Genomic DNA, 17,368 nt, shown 5'->3' with positions numbered 1-17,368 from the left:
GAAAGCTCTAATTAGGGGAAGCTCACCTGTGCAGGAACAGGAGGGCTTCTATAAAGCCAGGGAACTGAGAGCAGGCAGAGAACTGTAGGGAGGTAATCTGGAGTCACTCCCTTGGATTTGGGGGCTATAGAGATAAGTAGCCCATGGTGACTCCCTAGGAGGAGGGAATAGAGAGGCTGGTAAACCCCAGAGATGGGGGAGTGCCAGGGTAAGAAGCAGCCTAGTGAATAAGCAGCAAGGTTGGGGACTGAACTGACCTTGGTTGTGTGTAGCTGGGACCCAGAGTAGAGGGTGGGCCTGGGTTCCCTTACCCGCCACTGGGGAAGTGGCACTGGTGGGTCAGTGAATGGAAGACTGCCTGGGTCACTGTGCAAGTGACAGAGACTTTGAAGAACTATCTCCTGGAAGGGGAGGACACCAAGCGACCTGGCTGGAGGGCCGAGTCACGGAGAGGATGCAGCAACTCCTGGAGCAAGAAAAAGGCTGCAGACCAGATTGAGAGAGGGAGTGACGGCATGCAACCGAGGAAGTGGCATTGTTTCTGACGAGCTATTCCCGAGAACAGCCAGGAGGAGATGCCAGACCTGTGGTGAGTGGAGTGCCCATCACAAACTGATATGTAAAAATGGGCCTTCATTGTCTCTGCCTGAAGACAGCCTGGTCAGAGAATCAAGTGGCCATTCCTTTGTCTAAGATACATTGTGCTTATGCATTGCTAGCCATGCACATTTTAAGACTATAGTTTTAGCACATGGCCATAACATTTTGTACAAACCCTGTGCATAAATCATACAAGAATATTAATGCTCAGCGAATTATTGATTTTCCAATGATAGCTTACCTGACATCTTTTTAGGTACAGATTGTACCATAGTTGAGTTGGGGTACACTGAACTGGTCAGGCCCGCTGAAACTCCTAGCCTGATACCATTAGGCATCTAGCTATCTGGCATCAGGATGTTCTTAGAGTCATGTGGGGATAATCAGAGTTACCTGTCTCCCCTGGGGTATTGCTATGCTAAATGAATTAATATCTGTTAAATTCTTTATTATCTTTGCATAAAAGTCACTATAGTTTGTAGGCCTGCTATAAGAAAGATTGCTTGCAAAGGTCTGATTTCCATCCATTAGAGGGCAGTGGTATCATAGAAAAAGTACCATCTAGTGCATATTCCTGTCTATGGTACAATGGCATTCTAAAACAATCCAGTCTGGGCAGTGTTAGCACAAGAGTTTCTGTAAGAATGAAATGAATTATATGAGAATAAATGTACAGTAGATCTCTGCCCAGTTGAAGGTTCCCATGGATAATTTACTCCGGAAGACCAGGCTTGGACCACAGCATTCCACAATGTGACGTTAATTATTTTTGACTCTTGGTACAATCTTGGTTTGGAGAATGGATTCATCCGGTGGTGGTCTCTGTTCTGGAGACACTCTCTGTATAGAGAATGAGTCAGACACCTGGATTCTGTAACCCTGAACAGTCTGTAAAAGCCAATAGTTTTCTACAACAGTATTTGTAAGGCATAGTCTTACATTCAGGATGGCAGCCTGCACTATGGAATTACCTTGCTTCATGTTCCCTTCTGCCCCCTGAGTTCTTTTGTTATGAAGGTCACCTAAAACCTACTGTGTGTGTGTGTGTGTGTGTGTGGACATCATTATGCTAAATCACTGCTCAGAGCAAAGTATTAGGGCTTGTCGACACTTACAGCGTTGCAGCTGTGAAGATGCTACCTACACCGACCCGGAGAGGTTCTCCTCTCAGCACAAGTATTCCACCTCCCTGAGAGGCAGTAGCTATATCAATAGGAGAAGCCCTCCCATCGACATAGCGCTGACCACAGCAGGCATTGAGTCAGTATAATTGCACTGCTCAGGGATGTCTATTTTCCACACCCCTCGCTGATGTACTTACACCGACATAAATTTGTAGTGTGTACCAGGGCTCAGTCTTCTTCAGTTGAGAAATGGGCCTGATCTAACTCCCTCCCCCAGGTTTTAGGTTTTAAAAATCCAAAGCAAAATCCGGACCCACACTCCTAGCCTTATTATGCGCTGAACGCAAACCTAGATCTAAACACCTCTGAACTTTGAAGGGGTGGGGGGAGGCAAGAGTAAGAAAGCCTGACTGGGATCTGGATCCAAACTCTTCAACTTGGGCCCATTTCGGAACAAAGCCCCTTTTCGAGAGTTTGGTGCCTCAGTTTCTCCCTTCTGCTTTTTAACATTATTCACCCAGAAGGAAGAAAGATTGCTCACTTGGCATCACATTGGTTGCCAAAACCATGCCTTAAAAACCTGCTTCCATAGCTCCCGTAAGACTATATTTGATTTCTGCCCTTTTCAATCACAGGTGCAGATCTAAACAAAGTTTTTCCTCTTTCTCTCCCCCCCCCCACCCCCTTCGCAACTTCTGTTAAATCAATTGGAAATGCAGGTACTCAACATCTCTGAGAATTAGGCTTAAACTGCAGAGTACTTGTCACACCCCATCTATCATACTGTGTCCACTGCTACACAGCATCCAGCCAGGGGAAGACAGAGTAGGTCCCCAAAAATGAAACCAGGTGTCAAGGATCAAAATTCCAAACATTGGGGCACTAAAACTCTCCTAATCAAACTGTGCACATCTTAATCTGAGTCTGTCTATAATTCATATGTTTCTCAAACCTTCATATGTTCCAAACCTTTAATGGTTTGGATGGGCTTTTGAGTGATGGGCTGGAGGGAACTGGGGTTCTTAATGTTTTAAACCTGCTTGCCTATCACTGAATTATTGAGTGCACTGGATGGTGTGTGTGTGTGTGTGCGCGCAATGCATGATCAGTGACCCATCAAATAATCCAGGGAGCCGTGATGTTTGTTTGTTCAGTTACCGAGAATATGGTGGGTGCCAAGAAAAGTTTGTGCAAATAGCAAAACTGGTTTGTTTTCTGGGCATCAGGTGACAGGCTTTATTTTATAAGGGGTATTTCCCAGCAAAGAGAGGGTTTTACTTCCTCCTTCAGATAAAAGGTGTTCTGTTGTGCTTTCTTTCTCTTGCTGTGATATCTAATTGCTCAGTGGCTACTTATTTGTAGCAAATAATTAACTTCTGGAGCATGAAAAATGCCCTTAACTAGCCACCCCCAGAAGAAGCTGGTAAGATAAACATGACCCACTCAGCTGCAGAAAACCAAATCAACACAAAAATGGGCCCTGCTTTTTGCAACAGTTACTGTGTTTTATTGGACCTGACCTTGTTGCCTAAGGACCAGCTCATCTCTGCCTAGCCAGCCTAGGAGAGGTGGGGATAGGCCAGGACCCCCACCCTTCCCACTCCTTTTTTGACAAGATTAAACAGCCCAAGGGAGAGGTAGTGGGAGAGGTGAAAAACCTCTGAGGAGTCAGCAGTTAGGCCGGCTTCATTGCAAATAGTCAATCATTCTGTGGTTCTTTATGGTCGATATTTGTTGTTAGTTACAAAGGAACATCAGCTGTGGTCTGTGAACTCCTTGAACACAGCTGTAGCCTTGTTCAAGGAGAGCTGGAATGTAGGAGCACATTCTGGTTTGTGCAGGTGTGTTAAATTGCATGTGTGTGCATAAGATCATGCAAGCATCCATGCGTCCGTATCAATACAAATGCACGTGTGTGTGTTTGTGCATGTGTGAGCACAACTGTATTCACATGGGTAGGCAAGCACATTTATGATCACTGAAACCATCCACTGGGTTACTGGCAGTCAAATCCTGTTGGAGACTTAGTTTGATTCCTTCACTGCAAACATGGCATTTATGGAGAAAATGTCCCCCAAGTAACTAGCTCAAGCAAGTACAATCCACTGTTGCATAAATTGCTCTTTGTCTGATACCTCCATGGCAAGTGTGAAGATAGGTCCGAGGATGAATGTCACAGGAAAGCCCCTTTTCTCCTGCTGCGTATTATGCATTGTGCCCAGGAAGAATACCATTTCCCAGGTACAGACAAATGGCACAAGCAAGCTTTGCTGCTCTGTCTACAAGACCCAGGCACTATCCAAGATGCTGGAAGAGAATTTTATCAAAACTCTGTTGCTGACAGGGCTCTTGCTTCATGGTGCTTCCGAAGACCATTTGCTTTGCTGGATTTGCAGATACAGTATGAGACTGAACATCAGGCCACCCGCAGAAGGGAAATTAATGGAGTACTGGTGTGAAGGAGAATGCAAGTAAGTACCACTGAAATTCACTAAAGTTTACTGCTTGTGCAGATAAGAGGCCCTTGAGAGGGGGAGAGGATGAGGCAGTTACTGTTTGCTGGGCACTGTCAAAGGGACTTAAGAGGACTAAAAGCAAAGTGATATGCCATATATACTACATTCTGACCAGTGATGAAGAGGGTTTATAACATCCATGGTGCATGTTTGGTTTAGAACAATGAGTATGCTCTAAATTTTTGTTCTTGCTGCTGCTGCTGCAGCACTTACATAAATCTGACATCTATTGAGACGTGCACCAGCTCGAACACTCGACTAAGCCTAATGAACATGGCGGTAGAGTGTTGAGACTGGTTTCTGTCTAGTGAAGTGTGTTTGTGCCCAGTCTGTGCACTACAGCCCATTTGCATAGGTATCTCATAAAGGTTTTTATCATGGGTTTTCAGGAGTACAAGAGGAGAAAAATAGCCTTTCTTTGTTAGTACATATCAGGATGAAATCTTGGCCCCACTCAGGTCAATAGTAAAATGCCCATTGACTTCATTAGAGCCAGGATTTCACTCCAAGTCTCCAAAATGGTGTCATCTGCACTCCGTTGTGAACATAGGAATTGACAGACTGGATCAGACCCAAGGCTCATCTAGTCCAATATCCTGTCTCTGACAGTCACCAGCACCAGCTGCTTCAGAGGCAGGGGCAAGAAACCCTGCAGTAGGCAGGGATGGGATCACTTGCCCACAGGGCAAGTTTCTGCCTAACCCCTCATTAGAGGTTGGCTTATGCCCTGAAGCATGAGGGCTTATATCCCTTCCAAATCTTTCTGGTGAAAGATGACCTTGATTGTGTTGAGATTTGAAAATGGTTAGACATACAATTAACAGCTCTACTTCACGCTTTGATCCAAAGGTCTCAAGGCATTCTGCAAACTTCAATTATTTCTATTTACATTTCATGTGAGTTTAGTTACAATAGGCTGCTGATTGCCGGCGGTGCTGTGTAATTAAATGGGATATCCCTTTATTTTTCAGAGTAGCAGCCATGTTAGTCTGTATCCGCAAAAAGAAAAGGAGTACTTGTGGCACCTTAGAGACTAACAAATTTATTTGAGCATAAGCTTTTGTGAGTGCAGTGAGCTGTAGCTCACGAAAGCTTATGCTCAAATAAATTTGTTAGTCTCTAAGGTGCCATAAGTACTCCTTTTCCCTTTATTTTTCTCATTCTTACACCAGCTCCTCCTTAGAGATAACACACCTGTCCAGACAGACCACTTCTCCAGAGGGATTCTGATCCTTCTCAGATAAGGAAGAGCACCACTTGGCAGACCAGGGTGGCCCAAGGAATTGTGAATGGGATAGACCCCTTCACCCATGGGTCATCAGGTCAAATACATCTTAAACTGGGACTGGCCGAAAGTTTAGTGGCTCGTATGCAATGAGCTGGGGGGCGGGGGGAAGAGGAGGGGCTCAGTCCAGTTATTGGTGGAGAAAAGCATGCAGCCCGCCTTCCATATCTGCCCCCTTTGTTGACAGGTTCAGTGAAGAGGCCCAGGATTGAATGGGCACTGGAGGCTGGACTGTGCTGTCACCCACTGATGGGCTCACTCTAGGCCAGATGTGAGATATGTCAGAGGGTTGGTGTGTTGGGGGGAAGCTTGGACTGCCACTGCTTGTGCTGTATCTATGCATACAGACTGAGGAGATCGGTCTTCAGGGCTGCCAATCCAAGAATCTTCCACCCAGCATTAAAAATCACTTGTCAAAATGCACTTAAAAATAGAAATATTAAAATCACAGAGAGAATCTGCACGGAGAGAGTGAAAGAGGCTAGTAAGGAAGGGATGAAAGGAAAAGATCTTGTATCCCCACTGTGGTGGGAGACAGCAGGGCTGCCACTGTCCAGGGAAATGTGACCAATATATGCACAATGTAGCAGGAGGAAACTGTGGTGCAGAAAGCGTCTCCTACAGGTCTGTCTGCATTCTCTAGTGTTTTCTTCTGACTTGCACTGCCTGCATGTGCAGCTGATTGAAGCTGCTTTCTTTTTCTCTCTTTCTATATAAACAGAAAGCAAAATGTTTGAAGAAAAAACAAGCTGTGCCAATTCTCACTGATACTCTTTGCCTCTCAGCAAATAACTGGCATGGGAAAAAACATATGGGTAGGCTTGTTTTATCTAGCAAGGCACAGCTGTGTGCTGGCCTTGTTTGTAAATTCCCCTCTGCAAAATTCAAAGGTCAAAATCCTCAGCTGATCTAAATTGACAAAGCTTCATTGAAGTAAATCATCTACTCTCATTTACATCAGCTAAAGATGTGGCCCATAATTTTTATGAAAGGACATGGCTTGTCTTGCTATTTAGGTGGAGGGGGAAATCTGATTGTGCTTTTATTTTAACAAATTAATGGCATTACAACCACAGCAGCACCCCAGAACTATGCATTTTCCAAGTCCACGATACCAAAGCTTTGGATTCATGCTTCTGGATGAGGCAGGCACTATTTCTTTGTGTGTGTGTGTGTGTGTGTGTGTGTGTGTGTGTGTGTGTGTGTGTGTGTGTGTGTGTGTGTGTGTAAAGCACCCAACACAATGAGGCTCTGATCCTGATTGAGGCTTCTTGACATTACTGTAATATTAATAACACAACCATAATGTTGGGTCATCTAGTCCATTCAACTCGCCCTCCTGGCCAGTGCAGGATTGTTCCTGACAGTGTATTTTCTATTACTTTGACCAATCTTGTTTTAAACACACCAAGCAATGATCTCTCCTCCACCTCCTTTGGAAAGGGCTTCTAATATGCCTCTGTTCCACAAGGTACTAGATTTTTTTCTGATTTTCATCCTCCATTATCCTTTTTCTTAATGCTCTGGGATGATTTCTAATTGTGTCACCATCCTGAGATCTCCAGAAGAAATCAAGCAAAAAGGAAAACAAGAATGTTCCCCCCCATGGCCAGCCAATATAGACCTCACCAAGGACGCACAAATGCTATCATAAGGAAGATATGAGTCACTCTTGTTAAACAGACTAGACCATTGGTGTGAGCCTTGGTTATAATGGCCTGTAATATACCTCTTTGCACTGTTTTACTTGGATTAGACTGAAGTTTATTCTACTCTGCAAGAATGCAAAAAGCCGATTAGATATTTGCATATGAAACTTTCTGATCTCTTCCTGGTTAAGGGCAAGAATTTGGACTCCAGTCAGAGAGTTTCTTAATACTGAAAAGTGCATTATCCATGTTTGTGGAGATACAAGAGCAGTTTTTGTGAAGGATTTTGCTACCTTCCACTGGGTTCTCATGGTGTACATTCGTACCTGCACACTGTGTACGTCTACCTTCCAGCGATTGTTCACCTGGGAGAATCTGTCACTGACTCCCCTTTAGTCAAAACAAAATTTACATTTGCATGAAACATATATTAATCACCTGGAAATCTTTGTTTCCGGTGATTGTCCATGTTCTGGTTGTTAATTATTATTTATATTGCATTAGTGTGTCCAAGCCCATTCACGGACCAGCTTCCCATTGTGCTAGACACTCTACAAACATGACACAAAAAGACGATCCCTATGTAGGCCTGGGACCTAATCAACCCCTCCCCCTCACCATATTAAACGAGCCTTGCGTGAAACTCAGGGATTTCACCATTGCTGCCAATAAAGAATTAATCTATCTAGGCTATTGTATGGTGTCCATCCCTACAGATGCTAATCACCTGTGAGAACAGCCTCTAGATTTGTGTTTGCATTAAAACCTCTCATTAATCTATGAGCAAAAAAAAAAGACTAATTCCCTCATTAAAACATTAGCGGCCTATATGTGCCACTAAAATTATAGGCTCTATCAGCAGAGCTATTAGAAGCACCTATCTTCAAGGCTTTTTTAGTATCAGTGGGACATAAATATTTACTAGGAACTTGATGTGTGACTCAAGGGCTCTGAATGCGATATGCCACTTTTCAGAACCCCCCCCAAGTTTGTATCTTTTGAATTGCAGGTGCATTTAAAGCGATTGAAGATGGTCTACTGCTCACAGTCCAGCTGCTCCATTCCTGGAATCTTTGTGACAAGGGAGGTGTCCAGGATGGGAGGTCTCCATGATCCCAAGAATGCTACAATTGCTTTAGGCCCAATTCCCCTACGTGGCAGATTGCTGGGCCGCAGTCACGAGAAATAGACGTGTCCGAAGCTGGGAATGGGCGACAGGGGATGGATCGCTGGCTGATTACCTGTTCTGTTCATTACCTCTCTGGCACCTGGCATTGGCTACTGTTGGAAGACAGGATACTGGGCTAGATGGACCTTTGGTCTGATCCACTATGGCTGTTCTTATGTCACTTCTTCTAGGGCACAATACAATAAATGTAGCCTGTGGGGAAAACTGGATAAAAGAAAAATGTGAGGGCAGCACCTGGAAAGCAGCAGTGCAGCTTTTAACTGGAAAGAAGCGCTGCACAGAAGATTGCCCTGCTCACTAGATCTGATTAGAGATTTAGGAAGAGTGTGTTTCCGGGGTTAGAGCAAGGGATTGGGTGTCAGGACACCTGTCTTTTCTCAGCTCTGCCACTGCCTTTGTGTGCAACTGTGGATACATCTGTGTCACTCATCTGTAACGTGGGAACAGTAATGCATACATGGTGTAGTTAGTATAAGAATCTGAAAGGGCTGGCTAAGAATAGACTGCCTTCACTACAGGCGTGTTGCAAGTCTAAATTCACTCATATTTATGTGCTTTGAGATTCTCAGTTTAAAAATAGTCTAGAAGTGGGAATATGAACCTTTCTTTGATTTTAACTTTGTAGTCCTTTCTATCTTTGTATTTTTCTTCTTACTCAAGTGAAACAGTAAAAAACCTTTTTAAAAAGTTGCTCCCAGGGGCTGATCTCCTGATCTCGGTTATATAATTATAATGCCATAGACGCCATTGGAGATGCTCCAGATTTGCACTGTTGCAACTGAGATCAAGATCTAGCCCCAGGATTTCGTAAGAACTGGTAATCAGCTGCTCTTGCTGCAGAGGAAAGTGCCAGAGCTCCCTATCCAAATTCCATTGACTCAGCTCTGTGAATGAACCCTAAGGAACTGGTATAGGCTCACAGTACAGATAGCCTGGGGCCAACAGTCTAATCCATTAGTCATTAACTATTGCTCTTAATAATGGCTAATGTCAAGGGAACATTAATTACTTGATCATTAAAGCATTAAAATACGGTGTACAGTTTGTAATTTTACCAAATGCACTTTTTAAAAAAAAATTGCTGCTCTCAAGCTGGTCACATTCACCAGGAACATGAACAGAATTAGTCACCTCTGTGTAGAGAAAGGGTTTTCTTTCTGGTCCATTTGGAATGGACTTTTTGTATCTGCTCTAAAGTACTGAGGAATATGAGTTGGAAGAAGGCATTAATGGCTGCAGCAAAGCTTCCCGGCATTAAGTAGCTAATGATGATGGTGGCAACTTTCCTGAGTTTTCAAAAATTATTAGTGGCAAGTTCACAAAATTCAGCAAAACACGATGAGCGTTTTCTAAATCAGACTGTTTCCCTTCCCTCACTTTTGCCTTAGGTGAAAATGTGCTGTATTGCACCTTGAAAGAGTATGAGGAAAAATGAATTTTTGTGTGCATCACAAACATTAGCATCCCTTGGTCTTTCACTCTTTTATCCAAAGCAAGACCAGCAAACATCCAGACAAAATCAGTCTAATGTGGTTTTATAAACGTAATGGATAATGCTATTTCTAGACATTCTTGAGTTTGTAGGCTCATTCAACATAACTCAAAAATGTTTGAGATAACAGAGATACAATAGAAAAAGAAAAGGTTTTTTTCCCCTCCCTACTACCTTTTAAACCAATGTGTACCACAAAGCAATGAGCAAGACACAGCAATGCAGTTGCCTGGTACAGACACAGATAGAGACCATTTTTTGCTGAGCCATAGCCTATATGCATCCTCAGAGGTTAGAACCTGTTATGTCATGAGTAAGGCTAAGATTTTGTCATGGGTATTTTTAGTAAAAGTCACAGACAGATCACGGGCAATAAAGAAAAATTCACAGATGCCCGTGACCTGTCCCTAACTTTTACTCAAAATATCCATGACAACATGGGGAGCTGTGGAGGTCTCTGAAAGTCATGGATTCTGTGACTTCAGCAACCTCCATGACAAAATCATAACCTTAGTCATGAGTAGGGATATTGAGGGGCTATTCCCTCACCTTTTTTTTTGAAAGTTGCCACAGGCTCTTCACTTTGCCCATGTAAAGTCACCAGAAGTGGTCGGATAGAGACCTCTCTTCTGTACAGAAGGATTTTGATTATTTATCTGCCTTGTAGAGTCCTTTTGCTGCAAAAGAAAAAAAGGAAGTAGGATGATAACTAGGGAAGTAAACGCAAGCCGAGGGTCTGACCCTGCAAATCTTTACTAGCACAGGTAGACTTTACTTGGGTGAGTAGCCAAATTCAGTGGAGACAACTGATCTGTTTTCAGGCAAACGAAAAAGAAGATTGAAGTGTCATAAGGGAACATTCTTGACTCAAATCAGCCTCCGAGAGAGGCTTTGACTTCACCACAAGTTTAATTTTATATTTAGCAAACAAAATTTTGCTCTTACAATGGATTTATAACAAATAACTGACTATCTAAGACTCACATTTATCCGCCCTACAGGAGAATAGGGGCTAAAAACCCAGAACCAAATGCTGAATGCTTTAGTCACACCTTAGCAGAGTTCACTTAGGTAAAATATTAATTGAAGTCAATGGGATTTTGCCTTAGTAACAACTGTAAGATTTAGTGGTTCCCTTGAATTTATTAAGAATTAGATTATTCCAGCAGAGCCACTTCACAAAAGGGATAATGAAAAAAATGACTAAAAAAGGACCTCAGGGTCAGGAGAATCAGTGACATGAACAGGGTAGGAAGGTAAGTTTGCTGATGGTGAGAAGGTAAAGCTGTAAGCAGAAACAAGACAGTGAGAACCCGATAAAGCAACAGCTGCATTTCATTGTGTCTCCTTTTACAATGTGACTAACATCTTGCACTTCTGTATTTGGTAGTGCCTTTTCTTCAGAGGATCTCAACGGGTTTCTTATGCACACATGAAGAATATCAGCACCCCTCTGAAGGTAAATATTACAGCCATTTTACAGATAGGAAAACTGAAGCACAAAGTGGTAGTAACTTTCTCATGGTCACATTGCAAGCCACTGGTAGATCACCCAAGAAGCTTGACTCCCAATTCTGGATTCTAATTACTAGACCACATCCCATGCAATGTTACATTCTTAGGTTGAGAATTCAGCCAATAGGCTGCATTGGCAATATTCAGATATTAATGTAGCAGAATATTGGATATTTCAGTGGGACCACCATCAATTGCATTTAGAATTATGAACTTTTATTGGCTGGAGAAGGAAATGCAGCAAGTCCACAGGGACAGAAAATTTCTAATACATTTTGTGGCACTCTGAGTAAGCAATTCATCAATGCCATCCTGAGCAATCAGTCATCCTTGGAAACAAGGAAATACTTCAGGTTCTGAATCAATGTCCCTTCATGGTGTTGAATGAGTAGAAAATAAATAATCATCATGAAATTGTGATGTGCTGGACAGAAAGTGTCCCAGGATTTATGATAAAATCGACTATTTGCCTGTCTTAAGGTTTTCTATAGCATCCGGGACCTTAGTGTCTACACGCTTATGTGCTAAAATACACATGCTAATATTTGGAATCCTTGTAACATGTATAATTATCATAGCATATTTTAGGAATTACACTCAGAAGATTTTCACCATCGAATATAAGTGACTAACATCAGACAAAGACTGAAATTCACAGTACCAGGAGGGCAGGCTCTCTGGTTATCTGGTCTCATGTTTAACCTAAAATGTGTCACACCACAATATACCATTTTTTCCAGGTCTCAGATATTTGGGATTCTTACAGTTCACATTTCTCTAGTTTTCTGTTTGTTGTATTTGAGCTGCCTTACTTGCAAAGGAAATAGAATGATAGGTAAATGCCATTAAAATGTCCAGCAAGAAGTTCTTTTAATCCAAAAATACTTGCTGTGTTGCTACTGATTGTACAATATAAAGGTTGACAAAAGTAGATATTGCACCAGTGCATATATTTTAGGATTCAGTAAAGGTAGATGTTCATTGTTTCTACATACTCTAAATGATAACACAGACTAATAATTTTATGAGCATATTTGCTGGGCAGAGTAAAAATGTTGTGGAGAAAAGGCCCTTCTCTGCTGTGGTATAAATGGGATATATGATGGTAGAAGGTGCAATAAACTTTCTATTTTCACGACTTGGGGATAACAATGTATAACCCATTCATTGACTGTTTCCACCACTTCCCATCTCTGTCTATGGTGCAAATATGATTGATTTTTAGAGCCCACCAAGGGAATTAGTTACACAACTCCCGCTGTAATTAGCAGGAGCTGTGTAATTAAATGCCCTAGTTGGCTTTAAAGTCTTGGCCCTTATACAAATCTACTACAACTTTCGACACTAATGATCCAAAATGCTTTAATAATCTGATAAGGATCTGCAGTGTGTTAGATTATAGAAGAATACAGTAGCACTTTTTAAATAAAGAAGTATTTTGTACATTTCCCTGCAGACAAGAAACAATAAAAATCTTGGGGCCAATCCTGCAGTCCTGACTTCTGTAAAACAAACCAAAAAACCCCATTGAAATACCCAGTGTGTCTGTCTGCTTATCTAGGTTTATATATAAATAAGGCTCCCTGATTTTATTCAGACTAGAAATCATGCTATAAATTATTCTGCTTCTCCACTCCCCACATGTAGCTTATAAGGGATTTCATATTTTAGGGAGACAATAAACATTACTCACACTCACTGTTGGTTCTGCAGACTATTTGAGTGACTTCTTTTCTCTGTTAGTCTGGTCACTTTAACTCTGCTTCCATCTCAGAAACCGGACCTCTGAGGATCCTGTGTGTGTGTGTGTGTGTGTGTGTTCTGCCTCCCTCTGTGCAGTCAACAGGACACTGAATTCTGTAAGAATTGAAAGTGATTTAAATACTCCTCTCAACTCTAGCCCTGAACTTCTACCTGTTGAGCCTTCTTAAAGGAATATCCTCCAAAAATGCAGGCAGGTAGGAATATTCCATGTGACTGTTTGTTCAAGCCTCATTTTAGTTTTGCTGATGTGTTGTTTGTTTATTTACATTGTCGTTTACTTTTTGATTAAATGGTGCAATAATACTATGGTGGTAATGCAGTTATTATTGGACTACGTGAGTACTCTGGGTGTGGGAGAATGCATGTTTGTGACCAGCCCTTTCTTGACACCCATGATCAGGGGAAGGAATCTTGGGGCGGTTTTTGAGCCAGACTTAAAGGAAATTCCGAGACACCCCCCCTCTTGCTGGCTGCTTGCTGGATAGGCTCCCAAAGCGTGGACTTAACTGGGCCACCCACACAACAATGTCCAGCCGTCTTCTTTCCCCCATAGGTTTCCACAGTTCAGGCTTTTCTGGACCTTCTGCAGGAAAATGGCTTGCCTTCTTTCATCTGTCACTGGAGTTCCCAAATTGGGGTCCATGGAGCACATGCTGGTGGTCTGCAGAGAGTTGGCTGACCACATGGTATGTGTGGTTCCTCTTCCTCATTTCAAGCTGCTAAACTGGATTAAAATAAGCTTAAAAACACATTAAGGATGGCCATAGCTGATCAGACCAATGGTCCATCTAACCCAGTATCCTGTGTTCTGACAGTGGCCAATGCCTTGTGCTTCAGAGGGAACGAACAGAACATGTAATCATCAAGTGATCTATCCCCTGTCGCCCAGTTCTCGGCTTCTGGCAATCAGAAGCTAGAGATACTCCCAGCATGGGGTTGCATCCCTGACCATCTTGGCTAATAGCCATTGATGAACCTATATTTCCATCCCCCTTCCATATTCAAAACCTGAGCATCTGAACTTTCCAAGATCTAACCAGTGCCCTAAAAACCAGAGAGGTCACTGGGGGATACTGCTATTTACTTCTCTCCATTCTGAAAACTGGCCATTTATTACTACCCTGTTTTCTGTCTTTTAACCCTTTACTGATCCATGAAAGGACCTTCCTTCTTACCCCATGAGTGCTTACTTTTCTTAAGAGCCTTTGGTGAGGGACCTTGTCAAAGGCATTCTGAAAGTCCAAGTACACTATTTCAAATGGATCACCCTTGTCCACATATTTATTGTTCCCCTCAGAGTTCTAACAGATTGGTGAGACATGATTTCCCTTTACAAAAGCCATGTTGACTCTTTCCCAACAAATTGTGTTCATCTGTGTCTGAAAATTCTGTTCTTTACTATAGTTTCAACCAATTTGCCTGGTACAGAAATTAGGCTTACCAGTCTACAATTGCCAGGATCCCCTTTGGAGCCTTTTTAAAAAGTAATTAAGTGCTTTCCTAATGTTACAGTTGCATGTAAGCAACTGCTGAAGTTCCCAGGGGCCTGTTAATTGATTAGCCATGGGAAGGCAAGAGGATTCCTCATCATGAATGGGATAGGATGTTTCCATGGATCAGTCTCTCCATAGCGGGCCACATTATGAAAAAGTCTCAGATTCCCTGTTCTAAAGATCAGGTCCTAAAGGCTCAATCAAAATCCTAGGTGCAGAGATTCCCAGAGACCTCTATGGGACCTGGATCAGATCAGCGATATGGTGCTCTTTTATTCCAATTCTAGCGAAGCAGCCAGTCCCCTCCTCCTGATGGACCTTGATATTTGCAATGTCTCACATCTTCACAATACAGGCCCATCTGGAGATAGTCCTGAAGCGATGTGTTGCTAGCTGTTCAATCAAATACATTTCCCAGTTTGCATCAAAATATCTTGCACCCTCACACCTCAGTCCTTGTGTACTGTGTGGAAGAGCATAGAGCTGAGATCTTCATGACTCTGGTGTCCTGGTGCTGTCATTCAGCAACGAGTGGAGCTGATGGCAGAGCAGCCTCAAAGAACCACAAGATGAGATGGAAATAGAGGCGAGAGAGGAAAAAAGAGAAGGGGGAAATTAATCTGTGCCAGCAGGTAATTTTTTTCATGAATCAAGTTACTTGCAGTTTGTATGAAGCGCACTTGATGGAGCTCATACTGCTTAGTCACATTTGATCATTTCCAGTACATTATTGCCCCACTGCTCAGTGCTGAGAAAATTAGATCTAAATTTGCTCCGGATCAAGTTTTTCAACTCTTCAGAAAACAATGTCTTTCAGTTTTTTCCAAGGAGACCTGTATAGATGGCCCTTCCAAATCAGCAAGGCTCTGCAGGGGTGCAAGGCTACCCACCCCCATCGCCCTGATGGGGCCGTACCATGTAGGGAGGCAGAGACTGTCCTTGCTTGCATTGTACACAGTGCTGAGCACCTTGTGAGCTCTTAACAAATGAAAAGAAATAAACAAAAACTCTCCTGCCATCTTAACTATGGAGTCTCTACTGCTCCTCCAGGAGAGGGAGGGATTAAGCAAAGATCTGTTGTTAAGTAAGGTGCTATTGGAAACCCAACCACATGGCAAACTAAAATGATAAAATATCCCTTTGTGAGGGATCAATCATTAATTTGCTCTAGGCATGGACTACTAGTTTTTTCAACCATGATTTCATTTAAGGTGAAATGCGACCCTAAACTTTCACTGTTTATTTCTAGAAAGCTATAAGCAGAAAGTTGCCCAGATGTAGCAGAGGAATTGTCACCACACAATGGGAGTGTTGTTTTAATTTTTAAACAACATCTAGGCCATCTTGTTTGGTTTCAGTCTTACCAAAATCTGGGCTCATTATTTGCTCTGTGGCCATGAACTAGACTGCCAGATTTTTACAGGATGTGATCTACAGTGGCACTTTAGTTTCAGTTTTGCAGGCCAAGCTTTCCTGTGGTGTAAAAGTTAATGTACAAGAGACATAAACAACTGACTCCTTATTTTTATTCATAAAGTGTAAGGAAATTTCAGGTTTCCAAGGAGCTATCCACAAGAGGCACAAACTGTGGATAAAACCTCCTGCAAAGTGCCAAGCTTAAGAGTATTTGCCCATTCAGAGAACTGGACTAGGTGACCTCTCGAGGTCCCTTCCAGTCCTACGATTTTATAATTTATAGGTAGCCCAAAACAGACTCACCTTAGTAATGTAGATTATATCCATGCTGCCCTACCAGTGTGCCTCAGCTATGAGCTGGAGGGCACCACATGTAGGGAAGAATTTCTAATCTTTCAAAACATCGTAATCCATTTGTCATGTTCTTTGTGACAGTTAAAGGCCTATCCATGTTTCCACTAAAATACCTGATTTTTAGGTGGTTTTGTCTTTTACGTAAGAATTTGCTGGGGTTGCATCTTGATGACAAGAGGTGGAGAAATTCCTTTCAATGCTATTTGAAAATTTGGGGCTCTTTACGATAATAAAATAGCTCAGCCTGGCAGTTACAGGCTTGAGGGAGGAATCACTGAATGGGATTCTCTGGCCTTTGTTATGCAGGAGGTCAGACGGGGCAGTCACCAAGGTCCTTTCTGGCCCCCCAAAAAATCAATGAATATATTAATTCCCTGTGGCTGTGAAATGATCCGGAGGTATTAACGGAGGGCAAAAGACACTGGAATACTTTGCTTCCTGGGCTCTGATTGAAGACCTAACCAGGGATGGCAGCTGTAAATGCTGCAGACCACTTTGGTGACAGTTGGGGAGCAGATTGCTTTTGTTCTCCACTTATAATTTGTTTTAGTAGGATCTTAGCTTCAGGCATTTTTGTCCTGGCAGCAGACATTAGAGTCCCCTGTTGGAGTCAAGAGTTTTGCAGGGAGTGTTACGTCTCCCAACCCCAAAGAGGAAGGGAAAGGATGAAATGTCTTTTACTGTGGATGGGGCATCAACCCACCTTCCATGCAATAGGGCTGCATCTGCAAGGAACAGTCAAGCTCTTGTTAAATGGTTCTATGTGGCCTATGCAATACCTTACACAGGATTAGCTGCTATCCAGCCCCAGGCATAGAAAGGTAAAATGTTCAGGATTTCAGTATCAAAACAGGACCAGATTGGTGACCATTCACAGCTGCCATCCCGTCCCCATGTCACTGTTGCCAGGACAGAGGTTGCCTTTAGGTTTATTCTGTTCTGTCCTCGGGCAAAAATTATTAATGTTGCAG

General features: G+C 42.7%; 1 protein-coding gene and 1 long non-coding RNA gene across 2 annotated transcripts in view; one reads left to right on the top strand and one right to left on the bottom strand.

Moving 5' to 3' along the window:
• Positions 1-17,368, bottom strand: part of PIGR (polymeric immunoglobulin receptor) — a 48,128-nt gene that overhangs the window by 13,295 nt on the left and 17,465 nt on the right. The window contains exon 14 of the mRNA XM_043500723.1: positions 13,070-13,129. Coding sequence (XP_043356658.1) covers positions 13,070-13,129 — 60 coding nt within the window. The remainder of the gene's footprint in view (positions 1-13,069; positions 13,130-17,368) is intronic.
• LOC122457170 lies at positions 3,582-12,885 on the top strand. The gene is made up of 2 exons (XR_006276559.1): positions 3,582-4,195; positions 8,184-12,885. It is a non-coding gene; the product is annotated as an uncharacterized LOC122457170 (long non-coding RNA).

The sequence above is a fragment of the Dermochelys coriacea genome, chromosome 21 (genome assembly GCF_009764565.3).
Source record: "Dermochelys coriacea isolate rDerCor1 chromosome 21, rDerCor1.pri.v4, whole genome shotgun sequence".
Classification (NCBI taxonomy): domain Eukaryota; kingdom Metazoa; phylum Chordata; order Testudines; family Dermochelyidae; genus Dermochelys; species Dermochelys coriacea.
Note: the sequence above shows the minus strand (reverse complement) of the source record. Positions and strands in the feature narration are given on the sequence as shown.